Here is a 19,721-nt window from a genome sequence, read left to right as displayed (position 1 = left end):
CTAACCTATTCAAGGTCACATTGGCTTGATAGTTTCTCTTCAATGGCAACTGGAATGCTTGTTGCTTTGCAGTTTTGCATAGAGAATTTGGTCAGGATTTTGGAGGCAAAAGCCTTATGACTTAGAAAGATTCCATGTTGAGTTTGTGACACCTCCATGCCAAGAAAATAAGTTATTCTTCCAAGATTAGACATCTCAAACATCTGTTGCATTTTGGCTTTGAAATCAACTAGCATTGTTTGGTCTCCTCTTGTCACTAGCAAGTCATCAACATACAGGGACACAATGAGCTGAGTTTGCACTCCTTCCTTCTTAACATACAATGTTGGCTCACTAATGCTCCTTTCAAACCCCAAATTGATCAAATAACCATCAATTCTGCTATACCAGGCCCTTGATGCTTGTTTTAAGCCACACAAGGCCTTTTTTAGCCTGTATACCTTGTATTCCTTACCAGTCACTTCAAAACCTTGTGGCTGGTCAACATAAATTTCCTATTCGAGAAAACCATTGAGGAAGGCTGATTTAACATTAAACTGGTGAACCACTGCTTTTGTACAGCCAATGCAACTAGTAGCCTAATGGTGTCTAGCCTAGCCACTGGTGCAAATGTCTCTAGATAGTCCACACCATATTTCTGGTTGAATCCTTTTACAACTAGCCTACCTTTAAGCTTGTTTAAGCTTCCATCAACATTGTGCTTGGCTCGATAGACCCATTTAACCCCAATGATCTTTCTATTTGTAGGTCTTTCAACTAGTTCCCATGTCTGGTTCTTTTCAATCATGTTGATTTCATCTGCCATAGCCTGTTTCCAGCCTTGCTGAGTTTCAGCCTCCTCAAAACAACTTGGTTCTACCTCAGCCATTTGAGCCCTTTTATAAATCTCAGCTAATGGTCTTGTACCCCTGACTGGTTCATCATCAATATCCATTTCAGGACCATTCTGATCTACTATAAGCTCTTCAAAAACTATCTCTGGTTCATTCTTCTCCTAGTTCCAACTTGACTTCTCATTAAATACCACATCTCTACTCACAAAAACCTTGTTTGTTGAAGGATCCAAGATCCTATAGCCTTTTTTTATTGGGCTGTAGCCTACCAGAACACCAAGTTGAGCTTTTTTGGCCAACTTATCCCTTTTCACTACTGGAACATGTGCATAGCATATGCAACCAAAGACCTTCAGGTGAGCTAGTGATGGTTTGAACCCAAACCAGGCCTCAAATGGAGTTTTGTGATCCAAAGCCTTGGTTGAAGCCTATTTTGGATGTACATAGCAGTGTTAACTGCCTCAGCCCACAAGGTTTTGGGCAAATCCTTCTCAAACATCAAGCATCTGGCTATATCCATCAAGCTTCTATTCTTTCTTTCACTAACACCATTCTGTTGAGGTTTATAGGTGTTGGTGAGCTAGTTTTTGATGCTTGCTTCATCACAAAAGGCTTGAAACTGAGTTGAGGTATACTCGGTTCCATTATCAGACCTCAAGGTCTTGAGCTTGCAGCCTGTTTCAGTCTCTGCAGCAGCCTTGAACTTCCAAAACACTGAGGCCACTTCTGATTTGTGCTTCATGAAGTAAATCCAGCAAAATCTTGAGTGATCATCAATAAATAGAATGAAATAATTGCTTCCATTTAGTAACTCAGTTTTCATGGGGCCACACACATCAGTATGCACAAGCTGCAGCCTTTCTGAGGCTCTCCAGGCCTTGTTTGAGGGAAATGGTAGCCTGGTCTATTTTCCTAGCTGACATACCTCACAAACATCCTCCTTCTCAATTGAGTTGATGAAGTTCTCAACCAGATCCTCCTTGGTTAGTTGATCCATTGATCTGTAGTTGGCATGACCAAGCCTTTGGTGCCAAAGCTTAGATTCATCTGGTGAGGCTGTGTAGGCAGTGTGTAGACCCTTGTTCTAGTTCACAACAAAGTTTTTATCAATCATTGCTACTGACATGAGCCTGGGTCCACTTGAATCACTGATTTGGCACTCCTTGCCCTTGAACACAATAGAATAGCCTTTCTATAGCAGTTGAGCTATGCTAAGAAGATTTCTGTCAATCTCAGGTACTAGCAACACATTTGAAATGAGCTTGTTACCTGTAGGAGTGCATATCAACACATCTCCTTTACCTTCTACCTTGATAAAGTGGCCATTACCAACCTTTACCATGGTTTTATAGCTTTTTTCTAATGACTTGAAGATGGCAGCATCTGGTGTTATATGGTTGGTGCAACCACTATCTAAAAGCCATCCATTTGTGACCTTCTTCTGAGCAGCTGAGCATGACACAGCAAAAACTTGCTCCTCATGTTTACTGTCTTCTTTTGCTACTCTAGCCTCAACCTTTGACTGCTGAGGTTGATTCTGCCTTGGTTTTGCCTTGTTTTTGCATACCCTTTCAACATGCCCCATCTTTTTACAGTATTGGCACTGTACATTTGGCCTAAACTAGCAATTGGCTTCTGGATGACCAGGCATTTTGCAATGTCTATAGGTTTGATCCCTTCTTCTTGCAGCATCTGACTTTGGTTTATCTCTCTAAGTCTTTTTGTTTTTGCAGGCAGAGGTGCTCGAGGCAGGTTTGGTTTTGGCTTTGAAGGCACCTTCTTGGTGCTCCTCCAGTCTGCTAGCTCTTCTTTGCTCTTGTGCATAGAGAGCATTGATCAGTTCTGTCAATGAGATGCTGGTCAGGTCCCTTAAGTCTTCGAAAGAAGATATTTTTGCCTCATACCTCTCAGATAAGGTTGAGATCACTTTCTCCACTATCTTTACTTCACTGAACTGTTCTTCAAGGAGCCTTATGCTGTTTACCATAGCCATAATCCTATCTGAATACTGCTTAACAATTTCTTCCTCATTCATCTTCAAGTTCTCGAAATCTCTACTCAAATTCAGTAGTTGTTGTTGCCTTATCCTCTCTGTCCCTTGAAACTCTTCCTTCAATCCGTCACAGGTCATGATCTTTGTAAAGATTACATCTGACATACAATTTTGGATGCAACACATGGCTTTGTGTCTCTTTGTCCTTTCATCAGCATGCTGCCTGATCTGAGCCACTGTTGGATTGGCTTTAAGTGGTGTTGGTTTAGCATCTGAGTTGACCACCTCCCATAGGTTCAATGCCTGAAGGTAGGTCTTCATTTTGACCACCCATATGTGATAGCCCTCTCCATTGAAGACTAGTGGTGCAGCTGGTGAGAAGCCTAATGAAGCCATCGATTTTGAAATTAGAATGTAACAGGTCCACTGAGATTACAGCTCTAGATACCAATTCTTAGAGTTTTGAACAATAAATCCAGATGAAGTAGCAAGGTCAACAGAAGCTTGAGCAACAAGGCTTGAGACTTGTGAAGAAAACAACTGAATTTGCTTAATAAAAAAAAGAACAGAAAGAGTATTTTTGAATGAAAAGCTGATATTTTCATTAACCATTGAAGTTGGCATAATGCCAATATTTATACCAGACATAAGCTGGTCAAAATGAACAAGTTTCACCTAAACAATCACTTACTACTACTAAACAACATTGAAACTTGTTAATCATTGCTTGTACACTTTGACAAATTGATTTATCAGTTCAATACTACCTAACTACATCAAATACATCAGCAACTAGGTTGAAAACAAACTAAATTACATAACAACAACTTAAAGTAAGAAAATGAACTAAAATGGAACAGCTTCTTCAATTGCATCTGCTTGGCTCGAGCTGCATGGCCTATTCTTTGGCTGATCCTTGTGCCACATACTGGCCAACATTAACAAAACTTCATCTCAAATGCCAGGTAAGGGTTGATGCTAACCATTTTTACGGGTGGATACCTGCTGCAATTCATCGCAGGGTTAAACATCTCCCTTGACACTTTACCGGATGTTTTGTTTACTTGCAGGACATTAGTGAGTTTGAAAGTGGATAAAGATTTTTGTTTGTTCATCTTCCGAATCTAAACACTCTTCATCTCGAGTCAGTTGGATTTTTGAATGATGGTTCAGTTGAAAATTTCTTATCCGACTGTTCTAGTCTTGAAGATATGGTCTTAAAAGACTAAAAATAAAAACAACTTAAGTATTTCACATCAGTTGCTCGATTATACAAATCTAGCCTATTTCAAATACCTCGACCAAGTAAGAGGAGCCAAGTCTTCACTGCAGAATCTGCAATTTCTTGTCAGACCATATATTCCAATATTACATTACTCTTCAAGCTGATGCAACAACACTTTTTAGAGGGATCTCTAATGTATGTTCCTTCACTTATTCTCTCATACTTCTCTTCAGCGTTGTTTCTTTTACCTTTTTTTTCTGCTATATATAAAAGTTGTTGCTTTTTGCAATATCTATTGATAGTGCAATTTTTGTGACTGTCATAACTTCTTTTAAGTTTTGAACCATTTCCTATTTTTGCTATCTTGGTCAAACTGAATTTTTGATATACTATTTTTTTCATGAATTTAGAGGATATCATCATTAATCTTCATCTCTCACTTTCAATCTCAAACTCTATATATAGAATTACTAGGTTAAGTATTAATTATATGTTTGTTTTATGATTTATATGCTGATATTTATTTTTTCTAATAATGTTTCTTTAACATTTAAACTATGTTTTATTATTTTACTCAACATTTAGGTGGGTTTGGATGAGCAATTCGATGCGGTGAGGTGTGGTGTGTTTAACTTATTTTTTGCCTCACACTATAATATCGTTTCAATATCTAATCTTACCGTCACCGATATTTTTACACTAATCACAGATAAATGTATCGCCCATACAAACCCACCCTTATTAATGCGAACATATTTTATTTTTATAATCATCATTAGTCACATCGGTTAATAATAATTAACCATAAAATCATAAAATTTTAGTAAATCTTTCCACAATCTCCATTGGTTAATAATAATAAACAAATAATAATTGACATTAGTCACCAATTTCCCATCCACTACTAATATTCTACGATACTTAATTTAGTATTTAGAAAGTCACTTAATAATTAGATTTAAATGTAATTATTTGTAATTATATAAAAGTGACATATTTGGGTAATCATTGTAATTAGCGTGTTTTACCGAATTGGGTACAATTAGAACACCACAATTATAATTTCCATTTGTGTAGAGATAGGATGAGATATTGAAGTAATTACACAGGTAATTACATCCAAATCTACTTGTAAAAAGTTATTTTTATACAAATTATAAAAATTATATTATAAGCATGAATATATATGAGTGTTTGGATGATTATAGTAAAAAAATTCTTATATTATAAAAATTATATTATTTAAATCTTAAAAAAATCTAACTTTATGGTAAAAAAGTTTATTATAAAAACTAATTTACATGTTATAAAAGTGTTACAATATATTTATTTATAAAAAAGTTATAGGCAAGAAGTATGAACAAAACTTATTTATATGTTCATGTTATATATTATAAAAACAATATATTTATTCAATAAAAAATGTTATAGTTTTGTTAATCATAACTTATTTATAATATGATAAAAAATTATATTATTTATATGAATTGTTACAAAAGTTTTGAATAACTTATAAAATCTTAACTTAATAAAAAGATAATACGTTTAAGTATACTCAAAACTAAATTTTCTTGTATTGGCAACCCCATACCAAACGAACTAATACTCAACCAATAAATTTATATAAAATTTAATAATTAAAACTACATACTAAAACTCAATGCACCGTACATTCAACCTAATCAAAATAGTCTATAAAAAGAAAACCCTAATGTTAGGCTTTTATCTTTTTTCTGTTTCTACCGTCTCTTTTTTGTAGACAGAATTATTTCTTATTCAACTTGGAATGGCTAAGCAAGTGAAAATGGAGAATGTGGACAGGATTAGTGGTTTACATGATTCAATTTTAATTCACATTCTGTCATTCCTTTCTGCAAAACAAGTCATTAGGACCTCTATTTTATCTACCCGATGGAGATATCTTTTTGCTTTACTTCCTAATCTCCACTTTGATTTCGAAGGCGATTTGTGGCGCCGGGGTTATACAAGTTACAGGCATATTGACATCTATAGCTACGCAAGCCTTGTGGACAAAATGCTGATTACTCATAATATGACAAATATCGATAAATTTCGTCTCAAATGTCGAACAATGATTGATCCTGACCGTTTTCACGCGTGGATATCTGCTGCAGTTCATCGTGGGGTTAAACATCTTGATTTAAACATCTCCCCAGGCAAGTTCACTACTCGGCCGGCTGTTCTATTTACTTGCAGGACATTGGTTACTTTGAAACTGTGTATGGAGTTTGATTTTGTTTTGGATGTTCCCAAGGGTGCTCACTTCCCGAATCTAAAGACTATTCATCTTGAGGAAGTTAATTTTTCGAATGATGATTCAGTTAAAAGTCTATTATCCGGCTGCACCAGTCTTGAAGATTTGGTGATAGAGAAATTTCTCATGAGCAATATAAGCAACTTCAATATTTCACATCCTTTTCTCAAGAGATTGACTCTACTTTACACCTATCAAAGTGACTATGGTTGGATAACGATCGATGCCCCAAATCTAGTCTACCTGGAGTACGACGACGAATTAGTAGCAGGGTATTCACTGCAGAATTTGCAATCTCTTGTCAAAGCTGATATCGATATATCCAACAGTCTTCAAGTTGATGGATCTACTTTTTTTAGAGGGATCTGTAATGTTCGTTCACTTATTCTGTCGGATACTTCTCTCGAGGTTTGTCTCTTCACATATTCTTTCACCTTATTTCTAGTACAAAACTTATTGCTTGTTGCCTTGTCTAGATTTTTAGATACTTTACAGTCTACTAACACAGTGCAAATTTTGTGACTGCCATAGCTTCTTTTAAGCTGTGCACCGCTTCCTGTTTTTCCTAACTTGGTCAAATTGAAGATACACTGTTCTAATGATCTACGCCCATACTATGATCAATGGGAAAAGGGACTTGAAACTTTACTCTCAAGTTTGCCTGAACTAGAAAAACTTGAGTTTAATCAGGTATTGATTGTTCTAAGTTTAAGCTTCATTTGATTTCAAGTTGAAAAGTCTTACTGACTCCATTTTTATGTTGTTGATTTTAGGAAGCTCTCATCTCTCTGCCTGAGAAAGCTCCTTCTTGCTTGTTGTCTAAACTCAAGTCCATAAAAATTTCAGACTTTACAGATGAAAGAGATTGTATTGGGAAGGCAAAGTATTTCCTAAAGAATGGTAGAGCTCTAGAGAAGTTGACTATACGTACAGCATTACGCTATTCTGGAGAAAGAAAATCGAAGATATCTAAAGTGTTGTCGGCTTCACCATGGGAATCAAAGCATTTGTGCATCTTTATTTTTTGATATTAATAAACAAATATTGTACTGTTGCTATTTAAATTAGTCTTGCTCTTACCAATGACTCATTTGCTTGTGATTCAAAGAGTATCATTACGTGATGGAAATTGTTTACAATTTCACTACCTAAATTCTTATTAAATATGGAAAAATTTGAAGATGTGCATGTTACCTGAGTTTATCATACGCCCAGATAATTTTAGATTTTCTTTTCTTTTCCTTTGATTCTTTTATCATGTTTTCCCTTTTTGATCACTTTCTTTTTCTTGTTATGATTTGTTGTTCTTGGGTGTTATTCAAAGATTAATGGAGGATTCAAAGATCAATTGATCAACAGAATGCCACAAATTGGAGATGATGCAGTTGGCGGTACTTGTTAGAAATCAAACCGACTTTTAAAGTCAGCTAAGCATGCTGACAAGGTGGTGGCAAGCTGTCAAAAGAACTGGTCTGCAACTTGGCTTAACGTGCAAATTTGTTAACAATTACTTAGAATTAAATATGATGAATTGGCTAGGAATGACTTGGAGCATTATCCATAATAATGGATAATTAACAGCTGGATTTCATCAAAGTTAAGGGATAAGAATGAGCTGCGGCGGCAACATTTAAGTCGGTTTAAGTAAGTCTATAAATATGATTTATGAGTTAGCGCTAGTTTGGCAATGCTTTTGAAAAGTACTTTTGAGAAGTGCTGTGGAAAAATACTTTTAAGAAGTGCTTTTAAAAAATTTGGTTTAAAATTTGAGTGTTTAGCATTGCTGTTAAAAAGTGCTTTTGAGAAATAAAATGTCCATTTTAGATATGTTATTATCAAGTAACAAATATACATTTAAATAATATTTAAATTAGTTAATATTACTATATTTTAGTAAGAATATAAAATATATATTATAATTTCTTGTTAATATTTTAATATATAAAATATAAATTTTAAATATTTTTAAGCAATAAATATTAATTATTTATAAAATTTAATTAGAGTATATAAACTATATTTTAAATATTTAAATATAACTATTAAATATTTGTAATTAGTATTTTAAAAATATTTTTTTATTTTTAATTAATGATTTTAACACATTTGTAATTAAGTACCAAGAAAAAAAAGAGAAGTACTCTATTATTGAAGGGGTGAAAAAGTAATTAAGCACTAAAAGTGCTTTTGGGAGAGGAAAAGCTAAAAATTTTAACTTCTCCGTTTCAGAAGTGCTTTTGAAAAGCACTTCTGAAAAGCTAAAATTTCAGCCAAAAGCAGTTTGTTCTGCACAGCTTTTCTTCCAAAAGTGCTTTTGGAGCCAGAACTGCTTTTGAAAAGCAATGCAGAACTGGCCCTTAGTATAGTAGCAACTGAAAAAGTGACTAAATGTTGAGAGAAAAAACAAAAAAGAAAAAGTGAGTGTTGAGAAAAAAGAAAGAAAAGGAGTGAGAGTTGTAAACTAGCAGTAGCTTAGTATAGAGAGAGGAAAAAAAGGATATTTGTATTGTGTATTATTTGTGTGAAATAAAAAAAATTAATATTTGAGCTATTTTTATTACGTTTCCAACAAGTGGTATCCAATATGGTTAAATTGGAAAAGGGGGTTTTAATTGAAGTTATTTGGTTACCTCTAAAAAGCACTGGTTGTGGTACCTTTAGTCATTTAGATAAGTAGTGTCGAAGAGAGATTAATGTGAAAAAAAGTTAATCTAGCAGAGTAATAAATGGATGTTCATGCTAAAGTTATTCTTAAAGTAGTGGTTGAAACATAAGATGCGCTACTGCAGGAGGAGTTTTGAGAGATTATGATGGGAATAGGATCCTTGAATTTAATTGTAGATTAGGAAAATGTTCAATATTCGAAGCTGAATTGTAGGACATTCTTGATAGTGTGTCGTTAGTGCAAGGAAGACAACATGATAGGATATTGGTACAGACAGACAACATGGAAGTTATTGGGGCTATCAAGGAATCTTTGTTGAAGTGGTTAAATTCAGCAATAATCAGACGCATAACTTAGCTTTTGCAAAATGTGGAGAATTGGTCAATTGTACATATCCCTAGAAAAGAAAATGTTGAATCTAATCAGATTGCCAAGTAGGCATTTGACAGAGAGGAAGGCTTATAGTTATATATGGCTTATTCTTTTGACTCTTTCTAGCTTAATGTAAAGTGTTTTAATCTATTTACCAAAAAAAAAAAAGTAATGGTTGAAACTATTGAGGAATGATTGGGTTCTAATATTGGTTTTATTTAAAAATTTTACTATATAATTCTACTTTCCATTGTTGAACTTATTTCGTAGACGTTCAACTAAAATTTTTGGATTATTTCGGTTTCATAAATTTTTCCTCGAAACCAAATTTTCGAAACCAAATTTTTTGACATTAACGAAATTAGTTGTTACATATTTCCTCTCTCTCTTCTTTCTTACCAAGGACACTCATTTTTTTCCCATCTATTGCTTGATAAAGTTGAAAAATAAAAAGAAAGAAATAAAATATTTGAAAAATGCATAATTTTGAACTAAGATAGATTATTTTCTCCTCTTATCATTTCAATTTGGAAGAATTGATTTTTATGCATTAAGATGAAAAGTTATCATCTCTCCTATTGGTCGTGACTATCGTGACAGGTAAGTTTTATATATTTATAATTAATCGTTCTTGAAACTAACTATTATCACAATGCAAGCAAGTGTACCTATCGAACAGTAGTATAGTTTTAGCAAGACCGAATTGTCGAACCCAAAGGAACTAAAAGTACTAGTAATGACTATCTTTTTATTATCTAGTCTAAGAATAAAGGGGTTTTGTTTTAACTAACTAATTATCTAAACTAAGAATTCTCGGAAAACAGAATTGGGGAATTACTTGTGGAAAAATGATTGAATTAAGACAATGCCTAAGGAAGAATCCACCTAGACTTCACTTGTTATTCTGACTCCGAATCGGACAATTTATTCATTTAACTTGTTCTGTAGAGATCCCTAAGTTATGTTATTATCCCTATTCAAGACTAATAATGTCTAATCCCTAGATTGAATAATTGAGATTTTTCTCTAATTAACACCCTAGGGTTGTATTAACTCGATCTATGGATCCCCTTATTAGGTTTCACCCTAATTCGGAAAAATCTTGTTATCTTATCTCTAGGCGCGCAATCAACTCCGCTTAATTATGACAAATGTACTCTTAGACAGGGTTTATTCCTCCTCTGAATAAGAGCTTATCTTGAATCAGTATCCTGGGATATCAAAACAAGAATTAAGAACACATAATCAAGAACAAGTTAAATATTTATCATACAATTCAGAAAACAATAACAAGATTCGTCTTAAGTTTCATTCCCCTTAGGTATTTAGGGGATTTAGTTCATAACTAAAAAGGAAAACATCTCAGAAGAATAATGAATACAAAACATAAAGAAAACCCAAAACTCCTAAAGGGAAATTGAGGGGAAATCTTCAGTCTTGATGGTGAATCCGGCTTCTGAGATGGATCAATCGGCTTCCCTTGAGCAGTTCACTGCCTCCTTTTCTCTCTGTCTCCCTTTCTTCCTCCTCTAGGGTGTATTTATAGGCTTTAGAATGCCTAAAAGCCCTCAAAATTAGCCTTTTTTCGAATTGGACTCAACTTGGGCTCGGCAGGGACACGCTCGTGTGACACACCCGTGTGCGATTACTTCAGGCCATGCTCGAGCCTGTTAGAATGGTACGGGTGTGTGTTCTACCCGTGTGAGTCGTGCTTCGATTCTGCCAAATTGACACAGTCGTGTGGTCTGCCCGTGTGAGGAAGTCCAGGCCGTGTTGATTTCGTACGTTGGCCCATTTTTTCCGTTTTTGGCCCGTTTCTCGTTCCTTTCGCTCTCCTATGCTCACCTAAGTATAAAACATGAAATTAAGGCATTAGGAGCATCGAATTCACCAATTCTAAGGAAAAATCATCCATAAAATGTGTTAAGCATGGGGTAAAAATATGTAGAAATTACGATTTATCACCTATTTTCTTTCTTACCAAGTACACTTGAAATTTATTTTCTTTTCACTTTTTCGCTTATTTTTCAAAAGTTTCATTTTCTTTTCTCTTATTTTTCAACTCTACCAAGCGATGGATGTAAACAAAATTATTTTTTATTTTATTTTCTTTTTTTATCTTTCCTACCAATCACACCTAAAAAAATAATTATTTTTTCTATCTTCTTAATTTTCATCCTTTTAATTTTTCTTCTTTCCAATTTTCTTTCTATTCTACAAAGGAAACTTTAAGCGCTTTGGGCAGTGATCTAAAAGAGAATTTCGTTAGGTTATCAAGACCCACTGATGCGTGATATTCGTAACAGGTTTTAAAATTTTATAAATGAATCGTTCTTGAGACTACTTATTATCACGATTAAGGCAACTGTACCTATCGAATAGTAGTATAGTTCAGCAAGACCGGATTGTCGAACCCAAAGGAACTACGAGTACTAATACTTACTTCCTTTTTATTATCTAGCCTAAAAATTAAGAGGTTTGATTATCTAAACTAATTACTAACTAAGAATGCACAGAAAGAAAACTTGGGAAAATACTTTTGGGAAAATTTGATTGATTAAGACAATACCTAAGGAAAAATCCACCTAGACTTCACTTGTTATTTGACTCTGAATCAGACTATTTATTCATTTGACTTGATCCGTAGAAATCCCTAAGTTATATTATTATCCCTCTCGAGACTAATAACGTCTAACCATAGGTTGAATAATTGAAATCTCTTTCTAATCAACACTCTAAAATTGCATTAACTCGATCTATGGATTCCCTTATTAGGTTTCACCCTAATCCGATAAAATCTTGTCACCCTATCTCTAGGCGCGCAATCAACTCCGCTTAATTATGACAATTTTACTCTTAGACAGAGTCTATTCCTCCTCTGAATAAGAGCGTTAACTTGAATCAATATCTTGGAATATTAAAGCAAGAATTAAGAACACATAATTAAGAACAAGTCAAATATTTATCATACAATTCAGATAATAATAACAAGATCTGTCTTAGGTTTCATTCCCCTTAGGTATTTAGGGGTTTTAGTTCATACTTATGAAGGAAAACATCTCAAAAACATAAAGATAACAAAACATAAGAAAACCTAAAACTCCTGAAGGAACTTGAAGGGAGATCTTCAATCTTGATGATGAATCCGGCTTCTAAGATGGATCAATCGGCTTTTCTTGAGTAATTCCTTACTTCATACTCTGCCTCCCCTTCCTAAGTGCCTCCTCAGGTGTTTTTATAGGCTTTAGAATGCCTAAGAGCCCTAAAAATTGGCCTTTTCCGAATAGGACTAAGTAACACCCCCTACCCATATCCATTGCCGGAATAGGTACGAGGCATTACCGGAGTTTACTGAATATTTTCAGATAATTTTGAGTCATTTATTATTCATATTTTGAAAATAATCATAATGTCTCTCTATTTGGCCCTCGAAGCCCCAAACATACATTAAAAACCAACCAGAATTAAATCGGGATCATAAAAAAATTTCTCAAAATCTTAAATTTTATTTTCATCTAAGTACTTACCATTTCAATACTTCTTATAATTAAATATGTTACCATTCAATCAATAGCTTGACACTTGTCTAAGCGTCAAACAACATCATTGTTAGTATACTTGCATATATTTCATATAAATTCAACATTTATATACTTATTTTCTCGACATGTTACACTTGAGTTTAATAATTGCCTTTACTTACATAATTTCCTTGTATTAACATATCAAAGATAATCATATATGTACATGTCATGAAACATATCATTCTCTTACCGTTTCTTCATAAGTACATATCAATTATTTCATTATATCAATATTTCATGCACCATCATTTCCATATATTTTATGTATACTTATTTCGGTAAAGTTTATATCAAACTTAACATAAATTATATTCCATGTACTTATTCTTATTTTGTTTTTCTATCTTCATAATTATTTCATACAACTATTTTGTACATATATTTCCATATGACCAGTTCTTGTAAACATTTCACACAACTATTTCATATAACCATTCGTCATCTGATACATAATACCTGAATATCAATTGTTCAATAGATGTCATCGCGTCTCCCATCCACGGTCTTATTTATCTTTGACATGATGCCACAGTGTCTTTCAACTATGGTCTTACTTATTTTCTGTCATGTTGCCATGGTATCTTTCAACGATGGTCTTATTCATTTTCTGTCATGTTGCCATGGTATCTTTCAACCATGGTCTTATTCATTTCATATCAAGTTGCCATGGTATCTTTCAACCATGGTCTTACACATTTCATATCAGGTTGCCATGGTATCTTTCAACCATGGTCTTAAACATTTCATATCTAGTTGTCATGGTATCTTTCAACCATAGTCTTACACATTTCATATCAGAGAGCACACTCCCGCGAACCTCATCCTTACAGTGGGATTACCAGTTCAGGCTAAATCCCCTGTAATATAAACTCATAGAGTATTGTCGGGATTACCAGTCCAGGCTAAATCCCCTGCAACGACAATTACTCTAATGAGCTTGGATCTGAATTACTAGTCCAGGCTAAATTCAGACCCTAATTTGGATTACCCGTCCGGGCTAAATCCATTTTCCGTATATTCTTCAGGAGGACTATATCAGGATAGGATCACCCGTCCGGGCTAGATCCTTTTTACCGTCAATTTCCTTTCAAAGATCCATCAAAATTTCCTTTTATTCAACCGGGATTTCTTCCCCTTTTTATCAAATATATCAATGTTCCATCAATTTTCATACAATGAACATTCAAATTATTTTCACATCAATAACATACATTTCAAGCATTTAAGAATATAATTCAAGTTACACGAACTTACCTCATTGCTTGTTTGTGTTTATAATTTCATTAATCCGATATATTTTCTTTTCTACGATCAAGTCTCATATTTGAGTTGTCCAGATCTTTATAAATAAATTTGATCATCATTTTCATTCATTTTATATTCTAATGCATTTAACTAATGCTCTAGGCAAAATTACCATTTTGCCCTTAAACTTTTAATTAATGACGATTTCATCCTTAAGGTCAGGGAAAATAAAATTCTTGCAATTTAATCCTTATTTCCAGCTATTATTCTCATATGTATTGATAACAGTTCATGAATTCTATAAAATATCAGAATTTTCCATAATTTCAACACTTTTCAATTTAATCCCTAAAACATGTTTTCCCCCGATCTTGAACTAAATTAATAATTTCATTCAATTTTGTAATTTAAATAATAAAATAATCCATTTCATGCAATTTGGTCATTTCTGACATTTTTACAAAATTGCCCATAAAGTTTTACTTTTATTCCATTTAGTCCCTGAGCCTAAAATATACAAATTAGCCATGCTAGATGAATATTCATACATATTTTTCCTCCTCCTCCTCTCCATTCCACATCCTTAATGCAGATAACACACTTATAAGTAATATTATCCATAATTTTTATTATTTACTTTTATGAATATTCAAGCTGTCTATCTACGTCATAGTCACTAAATTATTTATATCTGGAGCTATAGAACTCCAAATTAACATCCGCTATTTTTTCCTAAAACTAGACTCATATATCTTATTACCATAAAATTTTCAGAATTTTTAGTTTATCCAATAAGTACAGTTTATTCTTTAAAGTTACCCATGTTCTGCTGTCTAACAATTCTGATCCTTCTTCACTAAAAATTAATTATCTCCTAGTAAAGAATTTGAATGATGTTCCTATTTGTTTCTATTGAAAATAGACTCATTCAGGATTCTAAAAATATAAATTTAATCCAATAATTATTTCTATCCAATTTTTTATGATTTTATAAAGTCAGAACAGGGGAACCCGAAATCATTCTGACCTTATCTCACAAAATTCATCATATCTCATGATTTACAATTCCATTGCTTACATGATTTATTCTATAAGAAACTAGACTTAATAATATTTAATTTCATATTTTTTTCATCCTATAATTATATTTCTACAATTTTTTATGATTTTTCAAAGTTAGACTACTGTTGCTGTCCAAAACTGTTTTAGTACAAGATATTAATTACCATGTTATAACACCCTTATTTTCTTTTTCTACACCATTTCTCATCACTTTCTCTTATTTTCTCTTCACTAACATATCAAGAACATAGGACCTTATGTAAGAAAACTCTACTATAACATTATTTCCATGCTTTGTCAATAATAACAAACTTAAAAACATATTGAAATCTTGATATACTTACCTTGTTCTATTGATACTAATCTTTAACTTGATTTTCTCTCTCCTCCAGCTTTTATTTCTTGAATCCAACTTGATATTCTAACTCCCCATGGTCTCCTTAACATTTTTCTCTCTTAGTAGCTATGGAAATTCTTTTGATTTCTAGGTGAAAATGGTGAATTTTTTGTGGAAGGACCAAATTGTAAAGAAAACAAAATTTCTTTCTTTTCCTTCTCTTTTAACGTTGGTTGCATGGGAAAGGAAATGTGATGTTAATTCTTCATCTTTCCTTCCTTTTATACTAAATAAATAATAATATAATAATAATAAACATCTCATAAAAATATAAATAAAAAAATATTTATCTAATTAATTAATTTAAAATATCATCAACATAATCATTGCATTCTAGAATTCTCTCTCTTACTAATTGACCATTTTGCCCTTCATGATCTTTTAGAATTCCATCCTTGAGTCATCACTTAATTTGGTAAAATTGCGATTTAGTCCCTCATAAATTTTCAACTATTCAATTTGGTCCTAATTCATCAATTTTTATTGGTTTCTAGATCATTCCACCCTTAAAATATTTGCACCATTAGTCCTTCAACTTTTTTATATTTACACTTCAACCCCTTAAATTTTGAGCATTTACTCTTGTACAACAAGACTTTTCTCATCTTTGCAATTTAGTCCTTTCTTGAATTAATATATCATAATATACTTCCCAATATTGAAATAACTCAAAAATTCCCTTTTTGTCACTTTATTTTCTTATTTTACTATATCACGGATAATATTTTACTGTAAAAATTTTCGGGGTATTACAGACTATACATGGGATCGGTAGGGACACGTCCGTGTGCGATTACTCCAGCCTGTGGTCAAGGCTATTGAATAGGCACGGGCGTGTAGTCTACCCGTGTAAGTCATGCTTCAATCCTGCCAAATAGACACGGCCGTGTTACACGCCCGTGTGGGGAAGTCTAAGCCGTGTTGATTTCCCACGTGGGTCTATTTTCTCCGTTTTCGGCCCGTTTCTCTTTCTTTTTACTCTTCTATGCTCTCCTAAGTATAAAATATGAAATTAAAGAATTAAGAGCATTGAATTCGCCAAATCTAAGGAGAAACCAATCATAAATGGGCTAAGCATGGGGTAAAAATATGTATAAATTACGGTTTATCAAATACCCCCACACTTAAGCATTTGCTTGTCCTCAAGCAAAAATCCTCAACTCATAATCAAAATAAATTCTTCTCAATTTATAATCCCTATCAATAATATCTCAAAATAATCCATAAGTACTCATACATTGAAAATTCAACTAAAAGTACATCAAAGTTTCAAACATTCCAAGTTGAGCATTTTATCACGAAAACATAGGTGTCTCCCCTCATCTAAGTGATTACCTTTGATCAGCATATCACAGAGTTTAACATCCTCACTAAACATTCACTCAAATCACTCAAGGTGTTTAAGGACATTAATTAAAGCACTCATTAGTCAATATGAAAAGTTATTGCCATAGGCTTGCTTGAAAATCAAATCTCCACCACTATATATTGAGCTGATACATCAATCAAAAAAGTCTTTTAGAGGGTTGTAACGTGGCTTTGGTTAAGGGGTGTGGTCACAAGCTGAAAGAAAAGGTTAGAATTGAGATTGAATTGAAAAATTACCTAGCTAGAAAAATGACTAGTCATCAGTTGAATACAAGTGAGCTTCTTCTCAGAATATGGAATTAATCACTCAAGCTCAAAAATGGCGAATTACTACTAATATGTATGTAAGTATTGTTTTTTTTAAGAACAAATCAAATACATAGAAGAACAAAACATAGCTAAGCAATTAGTTCAAATCAAATCTCGACAAAAATAGGGATCAAATTGGGGGATTTCAACAATAATGGGTTATGGGTTAATATTGAAGGTAAATCAATTAATGGCTTGTTAGGCTAAAAGGGGTTCACTAAGGGTTAATTATAAAGGTAGGTTTTTGTGGAGTGAGTGGGTTAAACCTAAGTGCCTTTATCATCTTGACATATCAAATCAAATGGTGTGGTCTTGACATGCAAAATCAAGCAAGTTCTAGAATAACAAATCAATACTGACGCACTCATAATAAAAGTGAGCATGAAAAGAATAAAATATGCTCTAAAGGCTCAAGATCTCACAAAAATTATGGCTTTTTAATGTTCAAACTTGTGAATTTAAACTCAAGATAATACCTAAACTTAGGGAAACAACCTAAAAGTTTTTAATTCTTCAAAAATCAACTTATCATACTTGATTCCCTAATGTCTTAAAGTTTAAACAATCAATGCATAAATGTCTATGTTTAAATTCAAGACATATCAATAAAAATCATAAATTAATCAAAATTTATTCTAATAGTGATATGAGTGATTCATGTGAGAATAAGACAAAATTTAGGGATTTCTAATGATGATATAAAAGACCCCCCACACTTAAGATGTACATTGCCCTCAATGTACAAAGATAGATATATTGACAAAGATAGATTTATAATCATAAGATAGGGAGAGAACTGAAACTTCCTAAATGATGAATGAACTCCTTGAATTAGAGTTATGAAAAATAATCGGCCAAAGCAATGATGAGGGTAGAGGAGGATACTCCGGTGGTGGTAGAGGTTGGGTTCCACAAATGCTGCGCCAAAAGAATATTATATCTTATAGTGGCTATGGTCGTGGTCGAGCAAGGCATGGCAGTCGTGGAAAACCTTTCCCAGTAGAGTTTCAAGTTCCTAAGTAATAATGAGCTTTGAAGCTCTTTATAACTATGATAGAATTAGGAAATTTTTAAGAAATATATAAAGCAGAATAATTACTCGTAATGAAATAATTGAAATTAAAAATTGTAAAATAATAATTATAAAACCGAATAAAAATAAGCTTAAAGAAAAATAAAAAGTAGTCTTAAAATAGAATAAAACTAAAAACATAAAATAATAAATAAAAGTTTTTAAACATCTTCATCGCTAGATGGTTCGCTAGGTGGGGGTGGCGATGAGATGTGGAAGTGCTGACAAATCTGCTGTAAAGTAGTATCAATGTTATTGAAGCGCTGAAAACACTGTTACTCGAATCGAGTAAGGTGCTCAAAGATGTCAGCATATGAAGCCGCCGTATGAATTGGACGAGAGGGGGGTGGTGGCTGAGACGGTGAGTCCTCATGACGTAGAGGGACATCATCAGTAATGTCCTCTGGATCCTCCTCCTCGGTGGACTGGATGAGGCGGTACTGAGGATGGTAGGTGCCACGTCGTTTCTCGATCATCGTCATACTTAACATGCTCGAGATGCCCTGTGAGGACATCTGGCCGATGAGAGTGAGGGAGGATGATTGGGCTGCTGTGTTGAGGAGCCCGAAGTGCCGAGCCAGTCGAGTCACATAGGGCCGATAGAGATGACCCCTCTCCTATGTCGCTCAGTCTGATGATGGATGGCGAGGGCGATGAAGTAGGCAAGGTCAAAGACGTGCCCATTCACCATGCTCCATAAGAAATAAGCATCGTGGGTGGTGACGACGCTGGTGTTCTTTCGTCTCCCTATCAGAGTGTGAGCAAAGATTGTAGATACCTCAAGGATAGAGGGAGAGTCGATGACTTGGAGCGGCTAGGATCATAGGTGGTCGAGGGAGGGACGAGGTCCCTCTAACATTTTAAGGGGGAGTAGTGGATGTGGCGGTGGAGGGTGTCAAGTTCATTGTCATCCATGAACTCCTCCGTGTATAGCCCTAGTGCAACCCTAAGCTCAGGTACGCTCAACTGGCGTACTAGACCACCAATGCGGAACTGGACCGTTCCAAGATCGTCGAAGTTGGTCATGACGGTCTGAAGATAAAATGTCGAGCAGAGTTCCAATGAGAACTCGAGATACGTCGGCTTGACGATCTCAAAGAAGATCCCCCACGGGTCAGTCATCAAGAGGGCTCAGACCGCGTCAACCAATTGAATCTGTTCGAGTACGGTCCAGTCAATGCAGCGGTCCACACCTAAGGGTCGGGCCCGTAATATCTGATATAATTCCTCCTAGGGTCCCAAGGGAACCTGGAGGAATGGGTGCCTAATCTCCGTAGTAGAACTCGAGGATGACGCTGCTCCTTTCCTTTTCTTCAAGGCA

At 34.1% G+C, this 19,721-nt stretch overlaps 1 protein-coding gene across 1 annotated transcript; it reads left to right on the top strand.

Annotated features, from left to right (window-relative positions):
- The first annotated feature begins 5,805 nt into the window (after positions 1 to 5,805).
- Positions 5,806 to 7,460, top strand: LOC107917569 (F-box protein At4g22280). The gene is made up of 3 exons (XM_016846895.2): positions 5,806 to 6,734; positions 6,858 to 7,016; positions 7,100 to 7,460. The coding sequence occupies exons 1-3, from the start codon at positions 5,838 to 5,840 to the stop codon at positions 7,352 to 7,354; spliced, it is 1,311 nt and encodes a 436-aa protein (XP_016702384.2). The 5' UTR covers positions 5,806 to 5,837; the 3' UTR covers positions 7,355 to 7,460.
- Positions 7,461 to 19,721: the final 12,261 nt, after the last annotated feature.

Source organism: Gossypium hirsutum, chromosome A01 (genome assembly GCF_007990345.1).
Source record: "Gossypium hirsutum isolate 1008001.06 chromosome A01, Gossypium_hirsutum_v2.1, whole genome shotgun sequence".
Lineage (NCBI taxonomy): Eukaryota > Viridiplantae > Streptophyta > Magnoliopsida > Malvales > Malvaceae > Gossypium > Gossypium hirsutum.
Note: the sequence above shows the minus strand (reverse complement) of the source record. Positions and strands in the feature narration are given on the sequence as shown.